At 45.1% G+C, this 27,513-nt stretch overlaps 3 protein-coding genes across 3 annotated transcripts in view; all 3 read left to right on the top strand.

The window, feature by feature from the left end:
* Window positions 1-12,594, top strand: part of UBTD1 (ubiquitin domain containing 1) — a 54,419-nt gene extending 41,825 nt beyond the window's left edge. Inside the window, exons 2-3 of the mRNA XM_074233215.1 lie at window positions 10,961-11,188; window positions 11,421-12,594. Of these exons, the coding sequence (XP_074089316.1) occupies window positions 10,961-11,188; window positions 11,421-11,806 (614 nt within the window). The 3' untranslated portion in view covers window positions 11,807-12,594. The remainder of the gene's footprint in view (window positions 1-10,960; window positions 11,189-11,420) is intronic.
* Window positions 12,595-12,682: 88 nt separating this feature from the next.
* Window positions 12,683-23,897, top strand: ANKRD2 (ankyrin repeat domain 2). The gene is made up of 9 exons (XM_074233210.1): window positions 12,683-13,688; window positions 17,894-18,004; window positions 18,719-18,877; window positions 19,319-19,426; window positions 21,245-21,343; window positions 21,697-21,795; window positions 22,519-22,617; window positions 22,863-22,961; window positions 23,468-23,897. The coding sequence occupies exons 1-9, from the start codon at window positions 13,476-13,478 to the stop codon at window positions 23,645-23,647; spliced, it is 1,167 nt and encodes a 388-aa protein (XP_074089311.1). The 5' UTR covers window positions 12,683-13,475; the 3' UTR covers window positions 23,648-23,897.
* Window positions 23,898-26,432: 2,535 nt separating this feature from the next.
* HOGA1 (4-hydroxy-2-oxoglutarate aldolase 1) overlaps window positions 26,433-27,513 on the top strand; it is a 35,282-nt gene continuing 34,201 nt past the window's right edge. The window contains exon 1 of the mRNA XM_074233203.1: window positions 26,433-27,093. Coding sequence (XP_074089304.1) covers window positions 26,874-27,093 — 220 coding nt within the window. The 5' untranslated portion in view covers window positions 26,433-26,873. The remainder of the gene's footprint in view (window positions 27,094-27,513) is intronic.

Here is a 27,513-nt window from a genome sequence, read left to right as displayed (position 1 = left end):
CATTTTTTAACTCCCCTGTAGTATTTTCCATTGATCATTATTGTATTTCATCTCATTTATTTTAGTTTGATTGACTAGCTTGGATTCATGGTGGTAGCTACCCCTCCCTGTTCTGTACCATCAGCAGATTTGATGAGCCATGTTATCTATGCTTTTTACCAAGCCATTGATAAAAAAGAGTTAGTCATTGATAAAAATATTAACCAGCACAAAGCCAAGCACAAATCCTTCTGCTTTTTACCCTGGAGATCTGTGAAGCTGGCATTGGCCTATTAACTGATCCAGTCATTCAGCCAGTTCTGAATCCTTATGATTATATCAAGGTACAGATGTTGACATCTTTTCCATGGAAATAGTATGTACGAAGTATTTATGATCTACTAGTTTTAGTAACCCTGTCAAACAAGAAAATGAAGTTAACTTGGCTTAGCTTGATCCTGGTGAAGTCAGGGTGACTTATCAACGTGCATGGTCTAGAATAGATGTTCAATAGTCTCTCTGCTATGAATTGTTCTATAACTTTCCCAGGAGCTAGAGTCAGGCTCACTGACCTGGAGTTTGAAAACTGTTCTTTTCCCTTTCTTGAACCTGAAGCTAATTAATTTCTGCCCTTTTCCAGACCTATGCAGCATCGTCACTACTGACTCTGTCTTATCTGCCAGTTCTTGGAATTCATCAGGGGCAACTAGATACTCTTACTATCTCCTTCCTTATCTTGGGTCAGCATTCTGCTAGCCATTTTGGTTCTCTCCCTTCCAGTAAGTACATTGGAAGTCAGTCCTCTTGGCAGAGAAATGCTTTCAAATGCTCCTAGCTCTGTAATCTTGGATTTTTGCTCCAGGGATTCTAATTGCAAACACTCTGTGCCTGTTTGTTTTGTTCCTCTTGTCTACCCTGTTGGGTCCATATACACTGGAGCCTGCCCTTATCTTCTTTTGACATTGAGGATTATAGGGTCATGATTTTAGAACTGAAGGGATCTTAACAACCATTGAATCCACCCCCCTCTTTTACAGATGAGGAAATGGAAGAACAGAGAAGGGTAAGAAGTAAGGAAGGAAGGAAGGCACAAAGCCTGGGGTCAACCAATAGGTATATCTAGAGCAGGACCTGAACCCTGCTCTCTATTGCTTGTATCAGTGGTACCAAATCAAATAGAAATGGATCCCCTGTAGGCTGCATATTGATTTAGAAAAATCACAAATGAACATTATCTAAGTTATATTTTTATTTATTTTGTTGAACATTTTCTAGTGACATTTTATTCTAGTTTGGGAGTTGACTCCTTGGGATCAACACCATGCTGCCTTAGGAAAAGCATACATGTTGTCCTGATTTCTCTCTAATGACATCTTTTTCTTCTTTTATTCCTCCAAGTTCCTTAGATTGCATGTATGATGCATAGCCCTTCACACACACTCCTTGTCATTTTGTGGGGTTTTTTTTTGGTTTTTTTTAGGTTTTTGCAAGGCAAATGGGGTTAAGTGGCTTGCCCAAGGCCACACAGCTAGGTAATTATTAAATGTCTGAGACTGGATTTGAATCCAGGTACTCCTGACTCCGAGGCCCGTGTTTTATCCACTACGCCACCTAGCCGCCCTCCCTTGTCATTTTGAAAAGATACCAAGGAGAAGCAGATAAATCAAACTGACCCACTCTCTCTGGGTTCATTTATCACCACAGTCCCTTGTGTTCTGCCCCCCAAGCAAGCAGCACCTCTGGCTCCTTTCTTGCTTTTTTTTTTTTAATCATGAACCCCACTGCTTCAACTGAGAAACTTTGCCTTAAAACTAGGAGAGAATTTAGGAAAAAAACACCACCCACCTTTCTGTCTCTTTATCTTTTTTTGTCTTCCCCCATATTACAGGGGAGGGAAACTGAGACCCTAGAAATGGAATTATTTTCCTGAGATTAAACATTAAGTCATTGGTAGAGCTGTCACCAGTACCCAGGCATCTGAACTCCCACTTCTGTAATGTGAAAAGCACCATTTCTAGCTCATCTCTGATCCTCAAAAGGGCTGTCATAAGCTGGGAGTTATTTGGAAGCTGGACTACCTGCCAAGCTGAGCCGGTAGAGAATCTGATGGGCCTCTGGCCAGGTAAGGCAGGTCTTGCCAGGTGAAAATGTTGACCATTACTGCAGGCCCTGAGGCACTGTTACCTACCTCTTTACTACCTTCTATCCCCTTTGAAACCCATTAAATTCATTAAGCACTTTGGCTGTTTTCAGTTAAAGACTAGGGTATTAGGGGTCTAGGTGAGTGCCTGAGTATGTGCAAGTAAGAACCTAATGGAATGTGTCCACTAAATACCTCTAACCCCACTACCAAAGGATATTAGCCTTGGCCAGATTACTAGGGTGTGAGGAAGAAAATGTTCATTTGAGAAATGGGGATACCCCAAGCCTACTCTGGCATGGTGCTTGATGAGGAGGTCACAGCAGGCACTGCCTACCTGGGAGCAGCTAATTCTCCCCACTTCAGGTGCTGGGAAAGAAGGGGCCTGAAGCTGTTTACAAGCCAAGGCTCTGACTGGCACTGTTCCCAGGGGAAAGAAGATGACTGTCCCCAGGAGCTGAGCAGGGCATAAGAGAGAAAGGAAATGTGGAGACACTAAGCCCTACAGAGCCTAAACCCCAGAGGACACCTCAGCATGAGAAGACAAGGTTTATTTGTCTTGGCATCATCAGGTGTCCTGAGAGGGAGGTGACAGAGATTCAAAGTGCCAATGGGTGGGTGTCTGGGGAGGCCTCCTCTTGACCCTTCTCCTGAGGCAAGAAAGGGACCCCTCAGCCTCCATACAGTTCCACTAACTTCCATTCATCTGTTCTTTCTCTTCTCCATCTAGAAAGAGCTAAAGTAAGGGAATAAATAACTGTAGAGATAAGAATCTAGAGTGTCCAGAGTAGGCCTAGGCAAGGGTGTAGCCTGGCAAACCAGCTTATCAACTCCAAGTTAAGTCCCTCTTTGAAGAAACAGCTCTCTTCACATCTTGTTGTCTTGAATTGCTTCTAGAAGCCAAAGGTCTCAGACCCTGGACCTGCCTAAGACCTGAGGGAGACTTGTGAAGATAAGGTAGAAAAAGTATTCAGAGAGTTTCCAAAGGTAATCTATATAATGAGCTACTGGAGCCATTTATCACAGCAAGAAGAGCCCCCCTTTTTTTTTTTTAGGTTTTTGCAAGGCAAATGGGCTTAAGTGACTTGCCCAAGGCCACACAGCTAGGTAGTTATTAAGTGTCTGAGACCAGATTTGAACCCAGGTACTCCTGACTCCAGGACCAGTGCTTTATCCACTGTGCCACTTAGCCGCCCTGCAAGACCCCTTCTTAGGAAAAATGAAAGGATTCCAGAGAAGTTCTTAGAAAAAAATGAAAAGGTTCAGAAAGTTTCCAGCCTGAGGAGTGATTGATTGAAGGCAGCCCCCTCTCTTAGGACCTCTAATGCAAAATTTCCAAATTCCCTCCCTCCCCATCCCCACATCTCTGAGCCTTTGCTCAGCTGCTGGGACAGCTTAGAAGAGCTGTTTGTGGCCCCAGCAGAAAGAACAGCCTAGCTTTATGTCAGAAGATCTGATGTTAGTCCCCCAGTCACAGCAGGGATGACTTTGTTCAAGCCCCTTCACTTTTCTGAGTTTGTTGGTCTTCATCTCTAAAATGAAAAAGCTGCATTCCAGATCTGACCACTAGCTTGATGAGACAGTCCTAGGCCTCTCTTGCTGATCTCCTCAGTTGTCTTGGGCTGAAAAGTTATGTCATCCCAACCTTTTGGGATTTGAGGCATTATTGTTAGGTGAATTCAGAGGAGCACCTGCCTCTACTCTGTCTTCCTGGCTTTGCCCCTCCTGTTTCTTTCTAAGACACAAGGGCAGGAGGCCCTGGTTCTTAGGATATCTGACCTTCTTCATCTCCTAGATGACCAAATAACTTTGTGAGGGCTTAGAACCTTTAGGTTTCAACACAAAACACTTTACCAAATCTTAATCTGACAAATGGAGCTAAAACAGGATATGTGAGTGGTTTGGAGCCCTGTTGTGGAGAAGAGTTGGAAATAATAAGTAAGCCTAGGGATGGGAAGGTTGTAGCTAGAGGCTGTAACAACTTTTCCCTTTGCTTTTTATCTTTTCCTTATCTGGTTTATGGTAAAAACAATTGTTTTCCACTTAAAGATAGCTGGTCTTGTGCTCTTAACTTTTTGGCCAACTCTCTGATTACACTTGGGAGCAAATGCAAGGTGAAAGAGAGAGAGAGGGGAAGAGAGAGATATAATGTGTAGAAAGAATAGTGCTACCATCAAGTGACATTTCAAAGGTATTTAAAGTTTGTCAAGGACTTTACATACTTTATCTCATGGGAACCTCACACAGCCTTGGATTGTAGGAACTATAAGTATTATAATCCACATTTTACAAGTGAAGAAACTGAGGCTGGGAGGGCTTACATAATTGGCCTATAATCACTCTGCTAAGTAACTTACCACATCCTGTACCTTGCTATGCAACACTGCCTCCATGACTAGGAATGGAACTGTGTTGAAACTTATATCATAGAAGAAAATAACTCCACAAACACCTAGAGTCTACCCTCACACTCACAAAATATCCCATGGAATCCCTGGAATTTTTCAGAATGTTATTAAAAAACTTTTTCTCCATTAGGAGCTCTGGAGTCCACAATCCTTCCTTGTGGTCCATGGGGTTCATGAACTTGGATGAGGGGAAAAATTACATCTTTATTTCACTAGTCCCTTACAGAAATTTAACATTCTACTCAATCTGAGAAGTAGATGTAGATACAATATTGGACTTGGAGTCAGGAAGACACATGCCTTCTGCCACTTTTGTAACAAGTCACAGTTTCCTCATCTGTAAAATACCAGTAGACTCTGCTTCATATAATTATTGTGATGTCAATGTGAGAGACTGTATAGGAAAAGTGCTTTGCAAGTTTTAAATCATATAAATGTCAGTTTTGTTGTCATCATAATTTAATAGTCAAGACAGTGACTTATCTCTGCCCAAATTCTTCAGCAATAATAGGAGTAAATTTTCTTATAGTGAAGAAATGAGGATAAATGAAGAAGCCTCTGTAAAGCAGGTTGAGGACTCTTAGTGAATATCAGGTGGTGTTGGTGCCACCATATTTCAAGAGCATCTATCATAAATGGTTTATACTAGGGACCATGGATAAACTGTTATATAATGAAGGAAAAAGAAGTCCATATAGATGAGTGAAAGGAAGTTTTGCTGCATATATTTGTATGGGCATGAGTATATTTAGATTAGTTTTCTCCCAATACTAATGCAGGTTCAAGACATTCTTTGCCTTAATGGTAGATAAGGAGGATATTGTAAATATAATTTACCTTGATTTTTCAGCAAAATGGACAAAGGTTCTCTTTCTGTCCTTATGGATATGATGGAGAGATATAGGCTAGATAACAGCAGATAAGATAGATTTAATATTTGTTAAATGATAACTCTAAAGAATAATCTTTAGGGGCAGCTAGGTGGTGCAGTGGATAGAGCACCGGTGCTGAAGTCAGGAGGACCAGAGTTCAAATTAGACCTCAGACACTTCATAATTACCTAGCTGTGTGGCCTTGGGCAAGCCACTTAAGCCCATTGCCTTGCAAAAGCTTAAAAAAGAAAAAGAATAACCTTTAGTGACTCTGAGTGTCTCTGGGATCATCCTTACCTTGGTGCTAATTAATGTTTTTATCAGGGACTTTGGTAAATGAATATCAGATTTGCAGATGATATCACTGGAATGTATAACTGACACATTGGATCCCAAAAGATTTTGGCAGACTAGAGTAATGAACTGAAAGATTAAAATTAAATATTCCACACTTGGATTTTTTAAAAAATTAGCTTCAGAGGGGCATCAGTGGTGCAGTGGATAGAGCACCAGCCCTGGAGTCAGGAGGACCTGAGTTCAAATTGGGCCTCAGATACTATAATTATCTAGCTGTGTGGCCTTGGGCAGGCCACTTAACCCCACTGCCTTGCAAAAACCTAAAAAAACAATTGGCTTCAGAGATACAGGCTAGAGAAGATAGTGGTTTGTTTGTTTGCAAAAGGCCTTTGACTTTTGGTAGACTACAGGCTCAATTAGTTCAGTGTAGATGTCAGAAAAGCTGATGTAATCAAACACTAGCCAGAGAGGAAGAATTTCCAAAGCAAAGATTTTTGGTAAGACCACCTCTGAAATACTCTGTCCAGTTCTAGATGTTGCATTTTAGGAAGGACATTTCTTAGCCTGGAGATTATCCAGAGCAGAGTGATGGGATGGTGAAAAGCCATCATTATTCCATGTGAAAATATGTCGACAGAAATGCGGATGTTTAGGATTGAAAAGAGAACATTTGGAGTATTCCTGCTAGCTGTCTCGAGTAAAGTATTTGAAGGTTGTCATATGAAAAGATTAAGCAAGCTTCCATTCTGCTGGGGACAACAGCAAGAACTTGTCTAAGTACAAAAGGAGGAAGTAAATAGGAGGAAGCTGGAGAAAGGACACTAGTGTCAGGAAGGACCCCATTGTGCTCCTGCAGCTTGGGATGAACTCTGCCTGCCCGAAGACCCCCAGCTCCCCATAGGGTGGCTTTTGGGCACCCCAGGCACGTGGGGAAGCCTAAAGCTCTGTGTGGTAAAGAAGTGATTCTCCACTGGGTCGGAGGTTTCTGAATATGGAACAGCTTGGGGGACTGTACAAATAATGAAACTAGAATTTGACTCCACTTTGCCAGAACTGACCACCCTTAAAGAAAGCTTAGCTCAGGGACATTTATGGTGAGGCAGGGTTGTGGTCATGGCCTTATCCCAGGAGCATGGGGTGTCCTGGGGCTGATGCTTGGTAACAGTGGAGCTTGGGGGCCAAGGGAGCAGTGCAGATATAAATAGGTATGATTTCCTGGCTTTGGTTAACTGTGATTTTGTCGTGATAGACAGCAATACTTGGTAGAGTGAGGTCTCTGGAAATTCCTTCCTTCCTTCCTTCCTTCCTAGTCAGCCCAGGCTCCTGCCCAAAGTGTTCTGATCACATTATTTTTTGAAAAGACTGCTCTGCTTTTTTTTTTTTTTAGGATTAGAATGAAAACCCTCCCTCAGCTTCAGAGGCCTTTCCACCTGCCCTTTCCTCCATGGGCCTGTCTGGCCCTGGGGTGCTGCTTCCAGCTCCCTCCTCTGTCTCAACACAGACAACTCAGGTGCGAGGTTACCAGTCCAGTTTATCCAGCTGTCTCCCCTTCGTCATTCTCTCAGGGGCCACCCCCAAGCAGAATTGGGAAGTCACCCCAAGGCCCTCCCCCGGCTTCTACAGCTCCCTTTTTGTGGCTCCACCAGACACCATTCATTAGTGATGTCTCACCACCCCTCTTAGCATCATTATCTGCCCTGAACCACAGGCTCCTGGAGCCCTCCTAGACTCCACCACCACCCACCCACACTTGGCAGACTGACTGCAAACCTGCTCTCAGTAAGCCATCACACAGAACTGATGGGATTAGCTGAATCACACCATATCAAGGCATGAAAATCTTTAAAAATTTTATTTATTCAGGGAATAGTTTCTTAAGCCAAAGGAACAAAAGTGCTCTAAAGAAAGAATTCCATAATAGTCCAGTGAGAAAAATCCTGATGCCCATTAAATTGTGCCAGCAGACAATTTTCTAAGGCTTATTTTCTGGCTTCTCTGTAATTCCTAGGTTGAATTTGCCCTTCCTCTATAATTCTCCCATTTCATTCTTCATTTCCTACCACACACTCAAAGCCTTTGCCACTGCTGTCTGTGCTTATGGGCCATCTTGGATTGTAGGTTTGACTGTCTCTCCTTATATCCATCCCATCCCTTTGTTACTTGGTCTATATTTCTGAGGTTTCATATTGCATACTTAAAAAAGTATGGGTCTGTTGTGTCTGTGTCCAGTCACCTCTACTTGTGACTGTATCCCTGGTGGGGTGGGGGGAGCCCCAGGCATCGCTCAGGCTTCTTAATCAGTAATCATTGATTAAACTCCTACTGTGCACTAAGAAGACCAAAGACAGCCCCTCCTCTTGAGGAGCTCACATATCCATACAGAAGATTTCATTTGATCAAGGGGGTATTTTAATTGGGACTGAAGGAAGCTGAGAGGTGGGGAAGAGAAAGAGGGAGAGTATTCGAGAGGGAGAGAACTGATGAAAAATACCAGAAGTCAGGAGATGGAATAGAGAAACAGTAAAGGTGGGAGAAGCCTGGAGATGGGGTGGGGTCTTTGAATGCCAGGGCTCTTGTAAAAGCCAACATTTAATCTTGCATAACTGCAGGAACACTTCATAGACTGGATCTCAATTCTGCCTAAATTAGATGAGCTGGGAGGGAGACTGCTAGCAGCCCTGAGGTGCAAGGGGCGCCCTCTGCCGGCACCCAGGCCTGGCTCTTACTGAAAATGAAATGGGTCTGTTTCCTGAATTACTCAGGATGCCTTTCTTCCACCAAGATTCTCCTTCTAAAAAGTGGGAGAGGGCAAGAATTGAAATATTTTGAAGCATCCTGTCCACTACTAGTCTTAGCCTTGGCCTTTAGGAAATACTTGAATTATAGGACATTTCTGTACAAGGACTTTATAAACAAGAAAGCACCATGGACCCTTAATTCTCTCACACACATTTGTGAGAGATATATAGCTCCAAAGGAATGTCATGTCCTATAAATGAATTCTGAAGACAGTTTCAATAGGAGAGTTAAAAAATTCTCCGACCTTGGGCAACCTCATTGCGAATGATGAGGTAGTGGGATGGTGGGGAGACAGCTCTGGGTCTGGAGTTGGGAAGGCCCAAGTTTAAATTACTTCTCAGACACTCAAATAGTTGTGCGATCCTAGGAAAGTTACTTCTCTTTCCTTCGCAGTTTTCTTTTTAGTTTTTTTTTTTCAGGGCAAAGGGGTTAAGTGGCTTGCCCAAGGCCACACAGCTAGGCAATCATTAAGTGTCTGAGGCCAGATTTGAACTCAGGTACTCCTGACTCCAGGGCCGGTGCTCCATCTACTGCGCCACCTAGCTGCCCCACATTCTCAGTTTTCTTATCTGTAAAAAGGGGTGGGGGGGGTGGGGGGTGGATTTGATAAACTCAAAGAGGCCTTTTGCCTCTAAATCTAAGCTCCTAGAAATGATTACTCAGTCTCTAAAGGTGACACTGTATTTGACATTGGTTGTGTGTATTTGAGTTGTGTTAAAAGTGGCCTTTGTAGTTCCACGATCTGATGTGATCCTCCCAACAAATCTGTGAGGTGGGGGAAAGACTTGGCTTAGGGGGAGATTCCTATGGTGTACCTTCACCACCAAGGACTAGAATACAAAACAAAATCCCTACCCTCAAGAAGGTCTGGGAAGGGGCTACCATGAAGCCATTTTCTTGGGGGGCCTGATAAGAGGAGCTGAAGTGGGGGACCAAAGGAAATGTGTCCTGGGGCCCTGTGGTCCTGAGATGTAATATCCTAAGGCTGGGCCAGTTTGCCTGGATGATAGAAGATAAGCAGAGACCTGGAAGGGTCCATTGGAGCAGATTAGAAGGCTTCAAGTGCGCAGCTGAGGAAACAGGAACCATGGAGCTTCCTGACCTGTGCTTGGCAGCTGTGGAGAGGGGAGATTGGAGGGAAGAGGGGAGGAGGCTTTGTGAATGGAGGGAAGGTTCAAATTGTAGAGGGAGGACTAACAGTATCACCACTGAGTCAATAGAGTGGGGTGAGGAAGTGGGAAAAATTGAGGTCGGACACTTGGGTGACAGGAAATGTGGTTATGCTTTCCACAGAAATAAAGAAGTTAGGAAGAAGGGAGAGCTGGGGTGGGGGGTAATGAGATGAGTTTAAGGTGTGTGTGAGACATCCCCTGGGAATGGTGAGATGGACCTTAGGCCAGAGATGAAGTAGAGCTGATCTTATGGGGCAGAGATTCCCAACGAGATGCTGCTGAGAGGGCCCAAGCCAGGATCTAGGCACACCTAAAGAGTGGGGATGATCTTGCAGATAACCAAGGAGGAGAGAGCAGCCAGCAGGAGGAGGCTGTCAAGGGGTTGAGAATGGTGAGGAGTGAGAAGCCAGATGGCCAGGGCCGAGAAGTTAAGGAGAAGCTCTAAGGCAGCAAATCTAGGCAGAAGGGAGATGGATAACCTGATGTAATGGTAAGGTCGAGCAAAGGAGAAACTTGCATGAGGTCCAAGTCATCAGAGAAGAAGCCAGTAGGCTAGGAAGAAATGGGAAACTAGAGAAAGGAGATGGCAGTGGAGGTGATGAGCTTTGTTCTAAGAGATCTTCCTCAGTCGCATTTCCTGTTGCACTAGACATTATTGAGGAGGTCTAGTTATCTCATTTCCCAACCTCAACAGATTAGAAACAAACAATATGATTTAGTGGGAGTTAGGTAGGGGTTAGGGGATGGATTGATTTATTGAGGGCCCTGGTCCTGTTTGCTCTTCCTAGTAATTTAACTCCATTTTTTTCTTCTTCTGGTGACAGCAGAGAACATTCTGCAGCTTAGAAGGGTTGCATCATGTATGGGGAATGTGCTGTAAGCTTTATCTGCAAGACTGACCAATATTCTGAGGAAACTTTATATACATCATTGCTCTTTCAAAGTTTTGAGGGCTGTGTAGCAATAAAAATGAGCCATATGTTGTTTTTCTTTTGGATACAATTTAAAAAAAATCGTATCTTAAGGTGAAGATCCAAGAAAACTACCTTTGAAACATTTAAAATTGGAGAGAAAAATGCCTGTACTTTTAAAATGTATGTCATTGGCTAGAAAATATATTTAAGTATGTAGGGATGTGACATTTTAAGTTTTAATTCTCATTCTGTGAAAGGGTTCCACAGACCTCAATGGCAACAGATGGCCCAGACTACATAAAACCAGACTTTCCCTGAGGACAGACTAGACTAAGCTCTGGGTATTGATGAGCACCTTCATCCCTCTTATCTTTGATAGGACGAAATGAGCCCTTGAAGAAGGAGAGACCCAAGTGGAAGAGTGACTATCCTATGACAGATGGGCAGTTGCGGAGCAAGCGAGATGAGTTCTGGGACACAGCACCAGCCTTTGAAGGCCGAAAGGAGATCTGGGACGCACTGAAGGCAGCCGCCTTTGCGGTGGAGGCCAACGACCATGAGCTGGCTCAGGCCATCTTGGATGGAGCTAGCATCACCCTGCCCCATGGTGAGTGGAGCGGGGAGCTGCTTGGGGAATGGATGGCCTGGGCTCTTTCTTTCCTGAGGCAGGACAGCCTCCGAGGAGGTGGGGGGAATCATCAGAGTGGTTGGGAGACTGAACTGAGGTAGCAGGGAAGCTAGTGGTCAGACATCAGGAGTCGAAAGGTTTGGAGTGGATCCCAGAGTAAAGAAGGGGAAAAGTTTCCCCTGGTTCTCTCAGTGTCTTGCTCTTCCCCTAGGTTCTCTGAGCGAGTGTTATGATGAGCTTGGTAATCGTTATCAGCTCCCTGTCTACTGCTTAGCACCACCAGTCAACTTGCTTCTGGAGCGCAGTGAGGACGATGGGGTGGAACCTCCAGAACCAGCCCCCAGTGCCCGACGTGAGTTCCCTCTTAAGGTGCGCCTGTCCAGTGGCAAGGATGTGAGGCTCAACACCAGCCTATCCGACACAATCGGGCAGCTCAAGAGGCAGCTGCACTCCCAGGAGGGCATCGAGCCCTCCTGGCAGCGCTGGTTCTTCTCGGGAAAGCTGCTCACAGACCGCATGCGACTCCAGGAGACCAAGATCCAGAAAGATTTTGTTATCCAAGTTATCATCAACCAGCCCCTGCCACCCCAGGACTGATACTCCCAGAGGGAGGGTGAGGAAAGGGGCTCCTTCTTCCCAGGGCAGTTCTTCCCCCTGGAACACCAGGCTTCCCCTCCTGCTGCCCTGGAGTTCTCCTGTCCTTTTCAGGTGATACCTTCCTTGTTGCGGCTTTGTTGGCAGTGAAGGAACACTGCCCAGGTGCATCTGGGGCCACTTGATAAAGGCCTCTGAGAAGCAGTGCTGCTACATACAATGCCCCAGTGCAGGGTTTTTTTTTTTTGTTGTTTTTTTTTTTGCTGACCCTGGTGCAGGAAATGCAGAGGATTGCTCATTTCTCCTGGGTTCACAAGGTGGCCTTCTAGCTACCCCTCTCTCAAGGCAGGATAGGGCAAATCACCTCTGGCTAAAGGGCCAGCAACCCATGGCCCCCTGGGGCCCAGATCTATCTAGTCTGGTGCTGTAGGCTGTGCTTACTACCAGCTTTTTCCTCAGGGTCGGAAGCAGCTTCTGCCTCCCCTCTACCCCGGCTCTGTTGTGGGCATAGTGCCAGTTCCCCATTGGTGAAGGGAACCAACAGTGAGTCCCAGGGAGCAGTGAGAGCTGGTGAGGGCCATCCCTCTTTCCCTGCCCCAGCACAATTGGCAAGGATGAGGTTGTATGGCAGGGATATAGTCTGAGCCGTTCCAGAATATTTCTGGACCAACTCATCTTCCCAGATGATACCCTGGCATAACTGTCTCCAGGCTGGTGTCTTTCCCATGGTGGGTCCTTGTGTACAGAAATATTTGCATATTTATCAATAAAGCCTTTTGCTCCTTCTCTCATGTCTGTTGCTTGATGTCTCCCTCTCATAGTTCTCTTCTCGAATGCTAACTCAGAGATTCCCTAGAATCCTCCACTACTAAATGTTAGTGTCAGACAAAACTTTTTAATGTGCCAAGAAACTTAAGGTGCAGCCCATGAGCCCAGGGTCCCACAGTTAGGAAACCAAGCCAGCACATGAACCCAGGCCCTCAGATTCCACCACAGCTTTCCTGCTATAGGACAGGTTTGGCAGGGGCTCCATGCTCTCCAGAGCCTGGGCCTCTCAGCCAGGAGCTTGACAGCAGGGGAGTTTTCCTGGGTCAAAGTTGCCCGAGTTTGACTTTGGGGTCCTGGCATGCCCTCTCGTAGGGTGGGCAATGAGGCCTCAGCAGCAAGCCCCTAGGATAGTTCACCTGGTTCTCAGAAGCTAAGAACCCACAGCTGCTGAGTTCTCTTCTTGAAGGCTGATTTTGCTGACTGACTCCAGCTGCCCAAGCTTACCCTTCCTGGAGCACTATCTATACCAAATCGTCTCCCAACTTCAAGAGGAAGCCTGCAGGCTGTGTCTGCCAGGAGATATAGGCCTAGGGAATCTTCCTCTGCCCAGAAGGTGGAGCTGTGAGCCCAGAGCTGGCCCCTGTTCCCTGGGGGGTAGAACTGGACTCCTTGGCCCTGCATTCCACACCGGGCTGGCACCCAGGAGCAGGCATGATAAGGGAGAGGTCACTGTCCCCAGAACCCCAGTGTTGACTCATAATGTGCCCCCCATGCCTCAGTCTACCCAGAACAACTTGTTTCTTCAACATCACAGCTCCCATATGCCACGTCTGTTCGCATAGCTGGGTTCCCTCCAAGCAATTGCCTGAGTTTGAAGGTGACCTAGGGTGAGGGGAGGCTGTTAATGAATTCAGCCAGTGAGCTCATGACAAAAGCTCCCAAGCCCTCCAGGGGGAGGGGGTCCAGCTCTATAAAGGCTCTGCCATCCTGTCAGGCCAGGCCAGCATTGTGGGGCTGGAAGCAGACACTCGGTTCTATGACCATGGCAGACTCAGAAGAGGTACAGAGGGCAACAGAGCTGATTGAGCAGCGGCTGGCAGAGGAAGAGGAGAATCAGGTACTGGGGTTTGGAGGGGAAGTGGAGGAATGGATGGTAGGAAGCTCTCTGGACCCACAGCCATATTGAGAAGATGCAGAAAGTCTTGGGACTCTAGTTAGTGAATTTGAAATAAAATGTTTAAAAGGTATACTATTCCCCCACTTGGGTTCCTAATAATTATTTATCCTGGAGGAAAGTGAGTCATTCCTAATCTTTTGTCTGACTCCCTTAGCGGTGATCTCCGGGCAGCTAGAGGCTGACTGCCAGTACCTGGGATCCATCCTAGAAGTGATGCCTTAAGCCTAGCCTACTGGTGATTGAGGGTCCCAGGAAAAAAAAAAAGCCCAGCCATGAGAGGAGCTGGACCTGGGAACCAAGACAGGGCAAAGACAGACCACTTAGCAGAACAGGGTCATTGCTTAAAAATACCTTCCAGCCGCAGACGACCCTGAATTGACAGTGGGTACAATTCAGTTTTCCATCCTCCATGTGCAATCACCAGCATAGAAGAGTAGGATACATATGTGGGAGAACCCAGTTCTGGACACTGGAGAAGATGACAGGTCAAAGGAAAGAAGAAAGGATAAAAAAGGAGGAAGTAAGAAGGAGGAACCAGTGGTTGCTATAGCTTGGGCCAGGTCTCACTGTGGCAGAGTGTGGGCACGAGGTTGAAATCTCTGTTTCCTCTCTCTCTTGTTTGTCACTATCTTGGTGTCTTCATCACTTTCTCTGTCTTCCTCTGTGGGTCTTAAATAAACACACACACACACACACACACACACACACACACAAACACAAACACACACTTAGGAATACCACTTTCCATTGCCCAGAAGTATGAAAGGGAATCGGTATCCCTCCCATTGTGGCTTCCTGCCACTGATTTCTGGCACATAAAGTCAAAGGACTCAGCCGTCCTCCCTCCATTCATTCAAAGCTCAGAGAGTTTAGGACAGATGACTGTCATAGGAGCAGGCTTTGTAGGAGGAGAGGGAAACAGCCCTGGCTGGTCAGGATATTTTAGTTTCTTGAGTCCCCAGAAAAGTAAGAAAATCTTAATTCTAAAAAACAAAGCCATCAAACACCCCTCAGGCTGGCAACATTTAGGGAATCAGTGATCAGGTGTCTTGGGGCAAATGACTTTAGAGGACAGTCTAGTTCCCCTGAAGTATTGCAGATTTAAATTAAGATGGGATTAAGTCATTTCTAGTCTAGAGGGTCCTCAAGAAGTCCAGAGAAGCTAGTTTGTTGAATAATTATGAAATCCCAAACTGAGTCTAAGCCATTTTCCTAAAACAATGGCCTAGTCAAGAACAAATGCCTCCGTCCCCCCACCCCCACCCCCAGTCTGCTAGATTCTGAACCTTGGGAGTGGGCTGGATCATTTGAGGGGGTGTGAGACACTAATTGTAGCAGAGCAGTAGGGAGTGGAAAGCAGGCACATACTGTTCAGCTCCCACAAGTTCAAGGTCATTTGGTCGTCTCATTCAAAATTGCCAAAACAAGAACTTGTTCCATGTCCAGAGAAATATCAAGAGAACAATGTATCAGGCCATAAATAATCCTATGGTAAAAGAAGGAACACAAATAAGACTTCTGTGAGAATGTGCAAGATGTGGACAATCTGCCTCATTTTTTAAAAAATTTGAATCTTTTAAACCTAGATTCTATCTTCTCTCCTTGATTTTTATTTTTTTTTTTAAGCTCACTTATGGAGTCTTAAGCTCTTTGTCTCTGTCCCATTTACTAGATAATAGTGCACATTCATACTAAGATCCCACTGTATACTTTCTAAATATAGAATGGGTTGCCTCAGTGGATGTATTCTCTATTACTAGAGGCTCTCCAGCAAGAATTGGATGACTGTGTAAGAGGAATGATGTGGAAACAAGTGTTCCTTAGATGCAGATTAGACTAGTCAACCTCCAAGTTCATTTCCAAATCAGATTTAAGAATGTGTGGCTTTCTTTGGCATTGGGTCATCCTGTTAAACTCACAGTAGTAAATGATCTTCCAAAAAACCAATGGTTGGGGGCGGCTAGGTGGCGAAGTGGATAAAGCACTGCCCTGGAGTCAGAAGTACCTGGGTTCAAATCCAGTCTCAGACACTTAATAATTACCTAGCTGTGTGGCCTTGGGCAAGCCACTTAACCCCATTTGCCTTGCAAAAACCTAAAAAAAAAAAAATCAATGGATGCATAGCTGATCCTGTAATGAATGTCTCTGTCCTTAGTAACTTCTTGAGTAATTCCTACTAAAGCTCAGTCTGTCCTCAGACAGCCTTTGAGAATCTAGGTTTACCTCTATGAGGCACCAGAGTAGGACGTCAGTGGAGGTAACATCTTCATTAATGACTACAAAACCTATTCTTCCACCCACAAAATTGATCTGAGTCAAAAAGTAGTTAATTAATAACTTCCTAATAATTCATTAATCATTACCCTGAGCTAGGAGAGGAAGTACAACAGAAAATTAGGAGTTCCAAAAATGACCCTCTCCAGTTTCCAGCTCCTTTGTTGTGGGTGGTAGTTCGGGATGTGATTCTCCCAGGCTAGGAACCTTCCATCTTTCCCTTTCCCCTCTAATTAACTTTATCTCCCTCCTATCCCCCTGCCCATAGTACTCCTGACCTTTAACTTGTCCCTGATTTTACTTATTTATTTTGGTTTTTGCAAGGCAATGGGGTTGAGTGACTTGGCCAAGTCACACAGCTAGTACCAAGTGTCTGAGGTCGAATTTGAACTTGAGTCCTCCTGACTCCAGGGCTGGTGTTTTAAACACTGTGCCACCTAGCTGCTCCCGGTCCCTGATTTTAGATTCCCTAATCTGTGACTTGAGAGTCCATTCTGAGAACAGTAGGGACCTAGGCACATGCTTCTGGATGGGATGAGAAGGGATGCCAATTCCAATGAAGGAGGCCTGATGGTGTCCAGATGACATGGGCAGCTATTCAAATCTGGCCTTAGGCATTTACTAGCCTCATGACCCTTTTTGATCTGCTTGCCTCAGTTTCTCCATCTATAAAATGAGAATAATAGTAGCATCTATCTCTCAGGGTTTTTGTGAGGATCAAATGAGATAATTCTAATTTATATAGCACATAATTCTATTATAAATGTTATCATTATCTTCATCACCACCAAGACCATCATCTTTCTTCTCATTCTCCTTTTTTATTCTTCTTCCTATTCCTTAAATTCTTGTTCTTCATTATTCCTGGAAACAGATGGGATTGTTTGGAATAATAATGATGATGATGATGATAACTAATATAGTTATAATATAGTGCTTTAAGTTTGCAAATCGCTTTATAAATCTCTCAATGTTCACAACAACTCTGGAAGGTAGATGTTATCATTACATTATATGTATGTCACAAATGAGGCCGAGGTGCAGAGAGGTTAATGACTTTCCTGGGGCTACACAGCTAAGTAAATGTCTTGAGGCAGGATTCAAACTCAGATCTTCCTTACTCCTAGGGTAGGACCATCCACTGTACCACTTGGTTGCCCAAGAAGGAATATTAAAGGAGAGGGAGTTTGAAATCTCCAGCAGTTTTGAAGATGAAAAGGCAGAGCAGAAAAAAGGAAAGGGAAATCCGGGATGCAGAGTTTGTCTGGGGAGTTTACCAATTAGAGACTGGGTTTTTCATTTGCTGACATTAGAAATGAGATTTGTCCAACCTTGTCTAGTGGAAAGAGTACTACTGTAGTACGGGGATAGGAGATCCAAATTCTGACCCTTCCTGCCCTATTCATTGGGACAATGGGACATTGAGACATTGGTAAATTCACTTAACCTCGAAAGACTGAAATGACCTGGGAATGATGCTTGGGTCTAAAATTCTTTTTTTGAATTGAAAAATTCATCTTTTGCCCCAAAGCTGAATTTGGAGTTAGAAGACCCCCAAGCTCTACCACATTTCCCCCATTTCATTTCAATCTTTGTTTGTCTTAGTTTCTTCATCTGTAAAATGAGCATAATAATAGCATTTAATGCTCCAGGCTTATTGTGAGGATAAAATGAGATAATATTTGCAATGTGCTTAGTATAGTGCCTGCTTAGCTTATTATGATGTCCCCAAGTGAAAAATATATCCAAAGCATTTAAGTCATAAAAGCAACGTTGTGTTACAAATCCGTCACTGGGCCAGGGAAGAGATGAAACTCCAGGGAAAGTTACTTTGCCAAGAGTTCAGTCTGAGCTTAGGTTTCCTTTGCCAGAAACTCCATGCTACCTCCAACATGAAGCCCAGGCTGATGCAGATGAACATGCTGGTGCTAGAGAATGAGAAACACCAGGGGACCCAGAATCAGGTGCTACAAAAAGTCAAGGTAAGAGCCAGGAATAGCCCAAGAACCAAATTCTACTCTGGAGTTTAGGCCTTGGAACTAGGTAAGTAGTCCTGGAGACCACTCCCTATCCCAAGTGCCTCTCCAATCCTGAGCCCTTGCTTTTTGTTCCCCAAAGATGACAAGGACCTCTTCTCAAATAGTTCAGAACTTCTTTGTCTCTATGGCTTACTGAAGACCCATCTGCTTTTTCTAAACCTAAGAGAGAGGGGGATGACATGGGGATTATTCCCTTTTGAGGGAGTTCAGTGTGGTGGAAAGATGACTGACTTTAGAGTCCAGGGACCTGAGATTTAAGTAGTGGCTCTGTCACTTGCTACTTTTGTGACCTTGGGCAAGTCACATCATATTTTACTCTGGGTAACCTGTAAAATGAACAGGTTGGACTAGATCAGTCCCTAATATTCTTACCAGCTCTGTCTGCCATTCTGTAAGAGGATAAAAGGAATGAACTCTTCAGGGCTACTGGCTACCCTAGGCTTCCCTAAACTCAAAGTCTTAGACTCAAGTGTTGTCCCCTGATGAGAAACTGGAGTGGAACTGTAAGTAAGAGTGGGGAGAGAGGAACAGTCTGAAGCTAAGAGTCTTCTCCAAAGAAGCAGTCAGAAGGTAGCTTGCTTCTACCTCACTTCTCACCTCAACACCCCCATCTCATTTCCTATAGCACTTAGTACACAAGATCTGTACTCCGAACAGGGCCAAGAGAGAGTGCGAAAGACATCATTGGATCTTCGCCGAGAGATCATCGATGTGGGTGGAATCCAGAACCTCATTGAGCTTCGAAAGAAACGGAAGCAAAAGAAGAGAGAGGCATTAACCCGGACCCCAGAGCCTCCACCTGAACCGCAGGAAATCGTAAGGAAGAATCTGCAGGTCTTGGGGAGGAGAGGCACAGTGAGAATGGGAGACATGGGGAAAGGAAATGCACCATTCAGATGGGAAGGGACTGAGGACTGGGGAAAGAATGATTCTTTCCAGCCTAACTCAGATTTCAGTTGCAAAACATTTTCATAAGACTCTCCCCATTGGGAGAAGGAAACTCAAAGATGATTGTGTTAGGGGCAGAACTGGTACAAGGAGCTCTGGAGAGAAGAGTTAGCCTCTTTCTGCTTTAAGAGAAGGCACTTGAAGTTGTAGGTTTCGTGGAGTCATCATTCTTTCTAACAATGAGGAGGGCCTTTTTGCAGGTGTCTCAGGCTTGAAATCTAAGTAACACAACTAGCTTGGGGAGGACAGCAGAGATCTACTTCTGCTGATGGGTGAGGTGGACTCTGGTGACTGGGATCTTCCTCTTAGACTGGACCCATAGAAGGGGAGATGTTCCTGAAAGCGGCTGTGGAGGGGAAAATGAATATCATTGAGAAATTCCTGGCAGATGGGGGTTCTGCTGATACCTGTGATGAGGTAATGGCCCCTCAAATCCCATCATAAAAGCATTAAAAGCACCATTAGTCTCCATTTCTTCAAGGTCAAGCTTCTGTTTCTGACAGATGTATCATGGGAGAAATCTAGCTTTTTGAAGGAAAACATGATGGTCTTTGAATCACAGGACTTCAGGGTTGGAAGGAATTGTAAAAAGTTTAGGAGTATAACCCAATATAATATCATCACCATTTTTGAAACTCAGGCTGAATGTATATTCTATAAACTGATTTTATAGGGAATAATTTTTATTCAGTAGAGTGTCAAGCCAAGAAGACCTGAATTCAAATTCAATTTCAGACATTTCCTAGCTATATGACCCTGGACAAATCACTTCACCCTGTTTGCTTCGGTTTCCTCATTTATAAAATGAGCTGGAGAAGGAAATGACAAACCACTCCAGTGTCTTTGCCAAAAAACTCCAAATAAGGTGACTGTAGTTACACAACAACAAATAATAAAAAGTCTCAATGTAGTGTAGTACATAAGAGTGGTGAAGCCCGAAGGACCCAAATTTAGACTTCTGAGGCTCCTTAGTGTGGAACCACAGGCAAATCACTTAACCTCTTCCTCAGTTTCCTCACCCATAAAATGGGGCACTAATACCCACAATGCCTAATTCATTGGGTAGTTATGTGACTCAAATGAGATAATGTAAAGAATTCTTCAAATTTTAAATCATTAAATGATATCTCTTACTATTGCTACTGGGCTAGAATGAGGCACCTGCCATATTTGATAGAGAACTAGCCTTGCAACCAGGAAGATTTAGAAGTTTTGCTTTTGCCACACACTGGGAAGTCATCTAACCTCTCATGCTTGAGACCAGAGGTGTCAAACAGGCTACTCCAGCTACACTGGAGTGTTGCCCAATCAGATTCAAATGTAATTGGGAAATGTGGAGCAAAATAAAAATATTATAGATTGATTTTCTATGTCAGTCTCTGGTCCTATTTACATTGGACATCACCACTTTGGGCAATTCTTTTAAAATTATATATAGTTACAGAACTGAAGTTGGAAAAGGAGGTTCTCTTTACCCATGAAATTCCATTCTCTTTTCTGTCTACCTCTGCATAAGCTGCTAATTAATCATACAACCTTGAACAAGATAAGATACCTAACCTCTTTTTGCCTTGGTTTCTTAATGTATAAAACTTAATATTTTTCCAGCCTAGTTCACAAGAAAGGAATTAGTAGTGAAAAGTGTTAATTGATGGATTTTTTAAAAACCAAACACTGTAAGGGTTATCATGATTTTTTAATTTTTTAGGTTTTTGCAAGGCAAATGGGGTTAAGTGGTTTGCCCAAGGCCACACAGCTAGGTAATTATTAAGTGTCTGAGACCAGATTTGGACCCAGGTACTCCTGACTCCAGGGCTGGTGCTTTATCCACTACGCCACCTAGCTGCCCCTGCTATCATGATTTCTTCTTGTATATTTTGAAAATACTTTTGTCTTTTATCTACCTTTTTCAAGCCTCCTTCACCATACACAAAGCCCTATGGTCTGTTCAAGGATTCAGTTTCTACAGTGGAAACTGAAGGGCATTGAGGAAGGAGTAAAGGAGTGGGAGGAAAGTGGGATTGAAGGCACTAAACTCTAGAAACCAGAATAGAGTAAGTTTATGGTGCCGATGAAATTTCACTTCTCTAGGGTGTGTTGGGGTTGAATAAAGTAGATGGAAGACTGGGCAGTGTCTTCCAACTGACACAAGGCCTGGCCTTCAGTTCACCAACAAAGCAGAGCTAAGAACTGGTGCCTAAGCTCTGGGTCATGTGTGTTCTCTTGGGTGGACAGTTTCGCCGGACAGCCCTTCACCGGGCCTCCCTGGAGGGTCATATGGAAATCCTACAGAAGCTATTGGACAGTGGAGCTACTGTGGACTTCCAGGACCGGGTGAGTAAAAAGATTCCTGTCTTGGGCAAAGGTCACCTAATATCGTCCCTGTGCTGGGTTTCTTGAGTCCCTAGTGGAACCAGTCTAGCCCAAACCCAAACACTGATTCTGATGCCATTTTAGAGAAGACATTGATCTGCCACTCTGGCATTGACCTTACAGGCAGGAAGCTTCTTGCTTCTGCTCCCTTGACTACCCCAGGGTTATCTATCCTCTCCATTGACCAAGTTCCATTGTTACCTTGTTTGCCTGGACTTGACCCGCCCCTCCAAAACCCTCTTTTGGAAAGGAATGGGGACTCTTGGGACCTGCCATTTTAATTCCCCTTTCTCTTGGGACCTGTGACCACCTAGCTAGACTGCACAGCTGTACACTGGGCTTGTCGTGGAGGCCACCTGGAAGTGGTGAAGCTTCTGCAGAGCCATGGGGCAGACATCAATGTGCGCGACAAGGTGAAGGGTCACTGTTGGGCAGCTGTTGGGGGTGGTTGTGAGGGGAACTGGGATGATGTGAGACTGACATGGAAAGAATCTCCCAAAGTGAAGGACACTGGGCTTTCCTAGCCCTTCAAAACACCCTCTGCCATTGTTTCTAAGCCCAGAATCCAGAAAAATAAGTAGATTTTTTTCATTTGGGACAAAAGTAGCTTGAAGGTGGGGAAGATAGTCTAACCACCAGGATAAACACAATTGATTGGTTTCCATGCCCAGAAGGGCTGGGGAGGAAGAATGGTCCCAGACCATCATAGTAGTTCATGTAGGATCCTGGGTTGGACAAAGAAGTAGATTTGTATCACAGGTGGGCAGAAGACTTGTGGAGCAGGTTTGCTCTCCCTGAATGTCAGCTCCCTTGGGGCAAAGCCTTAGTCACCTATCTTAGTTATGCCTGGGCTTCCCTAGCAACAACATCCTAGAGTGAAGAGGATTGTAGGTAAGCATTCAGCATCCTTTGGGGGCTATCCAAATATATCCAGAATGATGTATTAGAAAATGATAGAATGTCATCCTGTGTCATTGCCCCAAACCTTGGTCATCAAACTAATGAGTGAAGAGCAGAGACTCTCAGTAACCAGTATTGTACCCCTTTAGCAAGGAACCATCCACAGAGTTAGGAGAGGGCAGAGCCGGAGCTCTGGTCTCTCTTCAACCAGTGACTCCTATTTCTTTCCCACACAGCTCCTGAGCACTCCCCTCCATGTGGCAGCCCGGACGGGGCAAGTGGAGATTGTGGAATACTTTCTCTCCATGGGAGTGGATATCAATTCTAAGGACAGGGTGTGTGCCCCCTAACTTCCCTGTTGTTTCTCAGGTCTATGACCAGGGCCTGTGACCCATTTTTGAAATAGAAGAACCTTGTTCCCAGAGACCTGTACTTTCTTTTCTCCAATACCCTTCTACTGTCCAAGTCCTCTGTGACTTGGGTTATGCCCCTTGAGACTTAGACATGACCCTGACTCCTCTCTTGTGAGCTATTTTCTCTCCACTTCCACACCCCAATTGCTTTTATGAACTTGCTATAGGAAGGAGACAGTGCCCTTCATGATGCTGTACGCCTTAACCGCTACAAGATTATCAAGATGCTGCTTCTGCATGGGGCTGACATGATGGCCAAGAATATGGTAAGCATTCATGAGACCCATATACCTGGACTACTCATCACCAAAGGATTGTCTTCTCTCTATGGCCACCTCTCAAAAGCCCATTTTCCAGAAGCTCTGTAGTCTGTGCAAGTCCCATCCCTGTCTTCCAAGGATAGGAGACCCACACCTAGAGGAAAACCAGAACTTCTCAGAAGATCTGGGATGAGGCAGGTGAAATTTTTACAATACCTTCAACAGGAACAGAGCTCCAAGAGATGAGGGAATGAGACGGCCCCACTAGGCCTGGGGAGGCCTGGGGAAGCAGAGATTTAGGATCATACTGTCCTAGAGCTATAGCTAGAAGGGACCCTCTGGTCCAGCACCCTCATTTTACAGATCAGGAAACAAGCTGCTGAGGGACATAACATAGCTTGCCCAAGCATCAGAGACAGGATTTAAATCCACATTTCATCCAGTTCTTTCCTCCTACCTGAGGTGCCCCTCTGGTGCCAGGCATCTAAACAAGTCTTCTCTGTTCCCTTTAGGCAGGGAAGACCCCGACAGACCTTGTACAACTCTGGCAAGCTGATACCCGCCATGCCCTGGAACACCCGGAACCAGAGCCCTCCCAGAGCCAAAATGGTCTGGAGGGCTCTGGTGAGAGCAGGGCTGAGACCCCACAGCCTGAGGCCTCCCCTGAATCTCACTCACCAGCTGAAGCCTGACCCAAGGAAGGGTGACCATGGAGACTCAAATGTCACTTTGCCTTTTCTGTCTGGATGACTCGTCTAATCTCCAACCAGCGTGTGAAACCAGGCTAGATTGTACATAGGTGAACCATGCAGACAAAGCCCTGTAACACTCAAGCAGTGTAGGATAGAGGAAACACACAGGTCTAGTATCAAGAGTATACACATTTCTTCCCCTCATACCTCCCCCTCCCAAAACCCGCCCCCCCCCCCAACAAAACAACAGAGTATTAGGAATTTGCTCATAATAAAATATCTATTTATATAGATTTTTTTGCTATCTGAAGTGATATTTTTATTTTCCTTCAACAGAAAGGAAAACATTAAGGAGGGAATGAGGGAGTGGGGAAAAAGGTTGTAGGGAGGAGGAAGAAGGGGAAAATAAAAATGGGGCTATTGTCCTTTCTTTGAATCTTCTCTGCAGTAGTTGACACTATTGATCTTCTTCTTCTGGATGCTTCCTCTCAGAATTTTCTTGAATACTGCTTTCTCTTAAATTTTTTTAAAAATTTGTTTCTTAATATTTCCCATTTACATATAAAACAATTTTAACATTTAAAAAAAATTGAATTCCAAATTCTCTTCCCCTCTCTGGTTCCTCCTTCATCCCTTGAGCAACAAGCAGTATGATAAAAATTATACATATGAAGTTATACAAAACATATTTCCACATTAACCATACAAAAAAACCCTAAAAATTTAAAGAAGACTCTTTAATCTCTACTCAGAGTTGGCAGATAGCAGTTTTCATCATGGAGCCTTTGAGATTGTCTTGGATCTTTGTCTTGATCAGAGTAGCCAAATCACATTTGAGCATCCTTCCAATTTTGCTGTTACTGTGTACAATGTTTTCCTGGTTCTGCTACTTTAATCTCCTGACTCACTGCTTCTTGTTTGGGTGGAATGGATCTATTATGGTGCTAAGCACTTGCTTAGCTCATTTGCTGGATCAGCATCCATTGACATTGCCTCAGTCTCCTAGAGTTCCTCAAGGCCCTACTCCATTTTCTCTCTATACTCTTGATTGGGGATCTCAGTAGTTCTCATAGATGTAATTATTCTCTATCCTGATGCCTCCTCAGTCTATATATCTAGTCCTAGTCTTTCCTAAGCTCCACTCTCTCATCACCAGATGCCTCTTGGACATTAGGCATCTATCTTAAAATCAACATCTTCAAAACAACTCTTTCTCTCCAAACCCACTGTTTTTATGAAAGTTGCTTGCCAGTTCTGTCCTTCTGCCATATCAAGATCATCCTTTTTGGATCTGTCTCTATCCCCTTATTCACAGAGCCACCCTCTCATTCTGTCTCTGTCTTCTCTCCTCCTCTGGACATTTGTTATAACCTCATTGACTTCCCTGCCTCAGGTCCAATCCATCCTCTACATGGCCACCAAGACTGAATGTGTCATTCTCATTCCCCACTCTCAAGCTCCAGTGTTCCTATCTTGACTCTGAAATCATCCATAAACATTGAAAGTTCTTCACAAACTGAGCCCATCCACTGTATCTTACTTCAGTACAAATTATCCCATGGATTCTAGTCCTTTGTGTAGTTTCTCATACTCACTGTTCTGCCACCTTCCCCTCCATCGTCGTACTTTGCACTGACTGTTTCGTATCTTGGAAGCCCTAGTTTCCTTAAGGCCTCAGTTCAAGTGTGGCCTTTTATGAGAGACCTTAGAAGGTTCAGTCATTTTTTTCAGTCACATCAGACTCTTTGTTACCCAACTTGGGGTTTTCTTGGCAGAGATACTGGAGTGGTTTGCCATTTCCTTCTCCAGTTCATTTTATAGATAAGGAAACTGAGGCAAACAGGGTGAAGTGACTTGTCCAGGGTCACACAGGTAGTTGATGTTTCTTCCTGACTCCAGACAAGGCACTTTATCCACCTTGCCCCTCAGTTGCTCTAGACCTTCCTTGATCTGCCCTCCAGCCCCCCAACCCCTCTCCCTAGATCCCCCTTTCTGTAGTATGTGTGGACACAGGTAGGTATATATGTACATATGTGTATAGAAACATATGTTGCTTTCCCTGTTAGAGTGTAAGCTTGAAGGCAGGAACTGTTACTTTTGTCTTTGTCTTCCCTTTGCCTAGCTGTATATCTGGTGTCTAAGAAAGAAAAATAAATGTTGATTCCCTCCAGAGCTTACGAAATCCTGATCCCACCATCAGGATGTCCCTCCCCCTGCCCATTCACTCCTATTTCCCCTTCCACTCTGTTTCTTTTTGTTTTGCTTTGCAAGGCAATGGGGTAAAGTGACTTGCCCAAGGTCACACAAGCAGTATTTATGTTTGAACTCAGGTCCTCAGACTCCGGACTGTTGTCCTAGCCACTACTCCACCTAGGTGCCCCTTTACTATCAGCCTGGCTCTTCGTCCCCCTTCACCCCATGACTTCCTTTTGTCCCCTTCCTTAGCGCCTGCCCCATTTCAGAGTGGGTCCTTGCAGGGGGCTTCAGCGAGCCCTCTCCCTGTTCCCCACGGCTCTGCCTTGGCAGTTCTTCTCCTAAGTCATCACTTGTGACTCGAGACAAAGAATCACAAAGACACTTTGGGGCTGGGAGGGAAGGAGACAGCGCGGGGCAAGCCCTTCCTGGCGTGGGCAGAAAACTCAATGGGAGCAGAGGGAGGAGTACCAGAGAAGACAGCTCTCAGCCAATCAGAGACCCAGGAGCAGCCCCGGTGCCCCTGCCCCCTTCCCAGAGCCAGAGACCGGAAGATACCAAGCTCTGCCAACCCCTCCCACTTAGGGCTGCGATTCCTCGCTCTGGAAAGGGAGGCAGGAAGGCAAGTTCAGCCTAGTCGGGGAGGTTGTGCCCCCGAGTCACTGGACCCCCTCCTTTGCCAAGGGACAAGAGAAACTTGTGCGTGGCTCTTGGGGCAACTGCTGGAGACAGGCTCCAAATGGGCGGGGTGAGGCGTGGAAAGAGGCCCGAGTCTAGAGAGGCTTAGGCCCTGGGTTTGAATCCCAGCCTCAGTTTCCTGCACCATAAAATGAGAGAATTGGGCTAAGTGATCTCCAAGCTCACTGACCCTAACGATCACCTTACCACATCCCCCCCTCCTAGCCTGGACCCTGGAGTCAGGGGGGCAGCAGCAAATTTTTAACTAGAGCTATTGATTATTAACAGAAGGAGAAAGCTCAGGCTTGACTCCAGGGCAAGGGCAGAGAGCAACCAAATCAACCTTCCTAGGGATATGCTGGTACCCCAAGTTTGGTCCCCTGTGAGGCTGGGGGCAAAAGGGCTAGGCAGATGCCTAATGCGGAGTCTGACAGGGTGGACCCCTGGAGAGGGGAGAAAGGTGGACATCGGGGGCATCTACCCTCCAGTGACCACCCCATTCACCACCACAGCAGAGGTGGACTATGGGAAACTGGAGGAGAATCTATACAAACTTGGCACCATCCCCTTCAAAGGTAAGGTGGATCCTGGAAGTGGGTGAGGGATCTAATCTAGCTAGCTTCCTTCCCTTTCTCAGGGTTTCAGTGTCTTCATCCATGAAATGGGCAGGTTATATTAGCTGATTCCTCATGTCCCATCTGGAACCAAGGTTCTGTGATTCAGTGATTGGTGGGGAACAGGGGTGCTTATGAGGATAACTTGCAGTGGTTTAGCGTCTTTTCACTTCTGAGGGGAGGCAGGCGCAGCTCTCCAGAGGCAGAGAGGAGTTAATTCTTCCTTTGCATAAGAAATAGAGAGTCCCCTCCCTCCCCCCTAGACAGTGACCTCTGAGTTCCTGACAGCCCCCTTTCTGGACTGTCTTCTCTCAGCAGTCTCTACCTCCAGCCATCTGGATCTGAGGAGGAAATTTCAGGGTAATTCTCTTCTCCGGTTCT

The sequence above is a fragment of the Macrotis lagotis genome, chromosome 4 (assembly GCF_037893015.1).
Source record: "Macrotis lagotis isolate mMagLag1 chromosome 4, bilby.v1.9.chrom.fasta, whole genome shotgun sequence".
Classification (NCBI taxonomy): domain Eukaryota; kingdom Metazoa; phylum Chordata; class Mammalia; order Peramelemorphia; family Peramelidae; genus Macrotis; species Macrotis lagotis.
The sequence above is the reverse complement of the archived record's forward strand: the minus strand, read 5'-3'. Positions and strand labels throughout refer to the sequence as shown.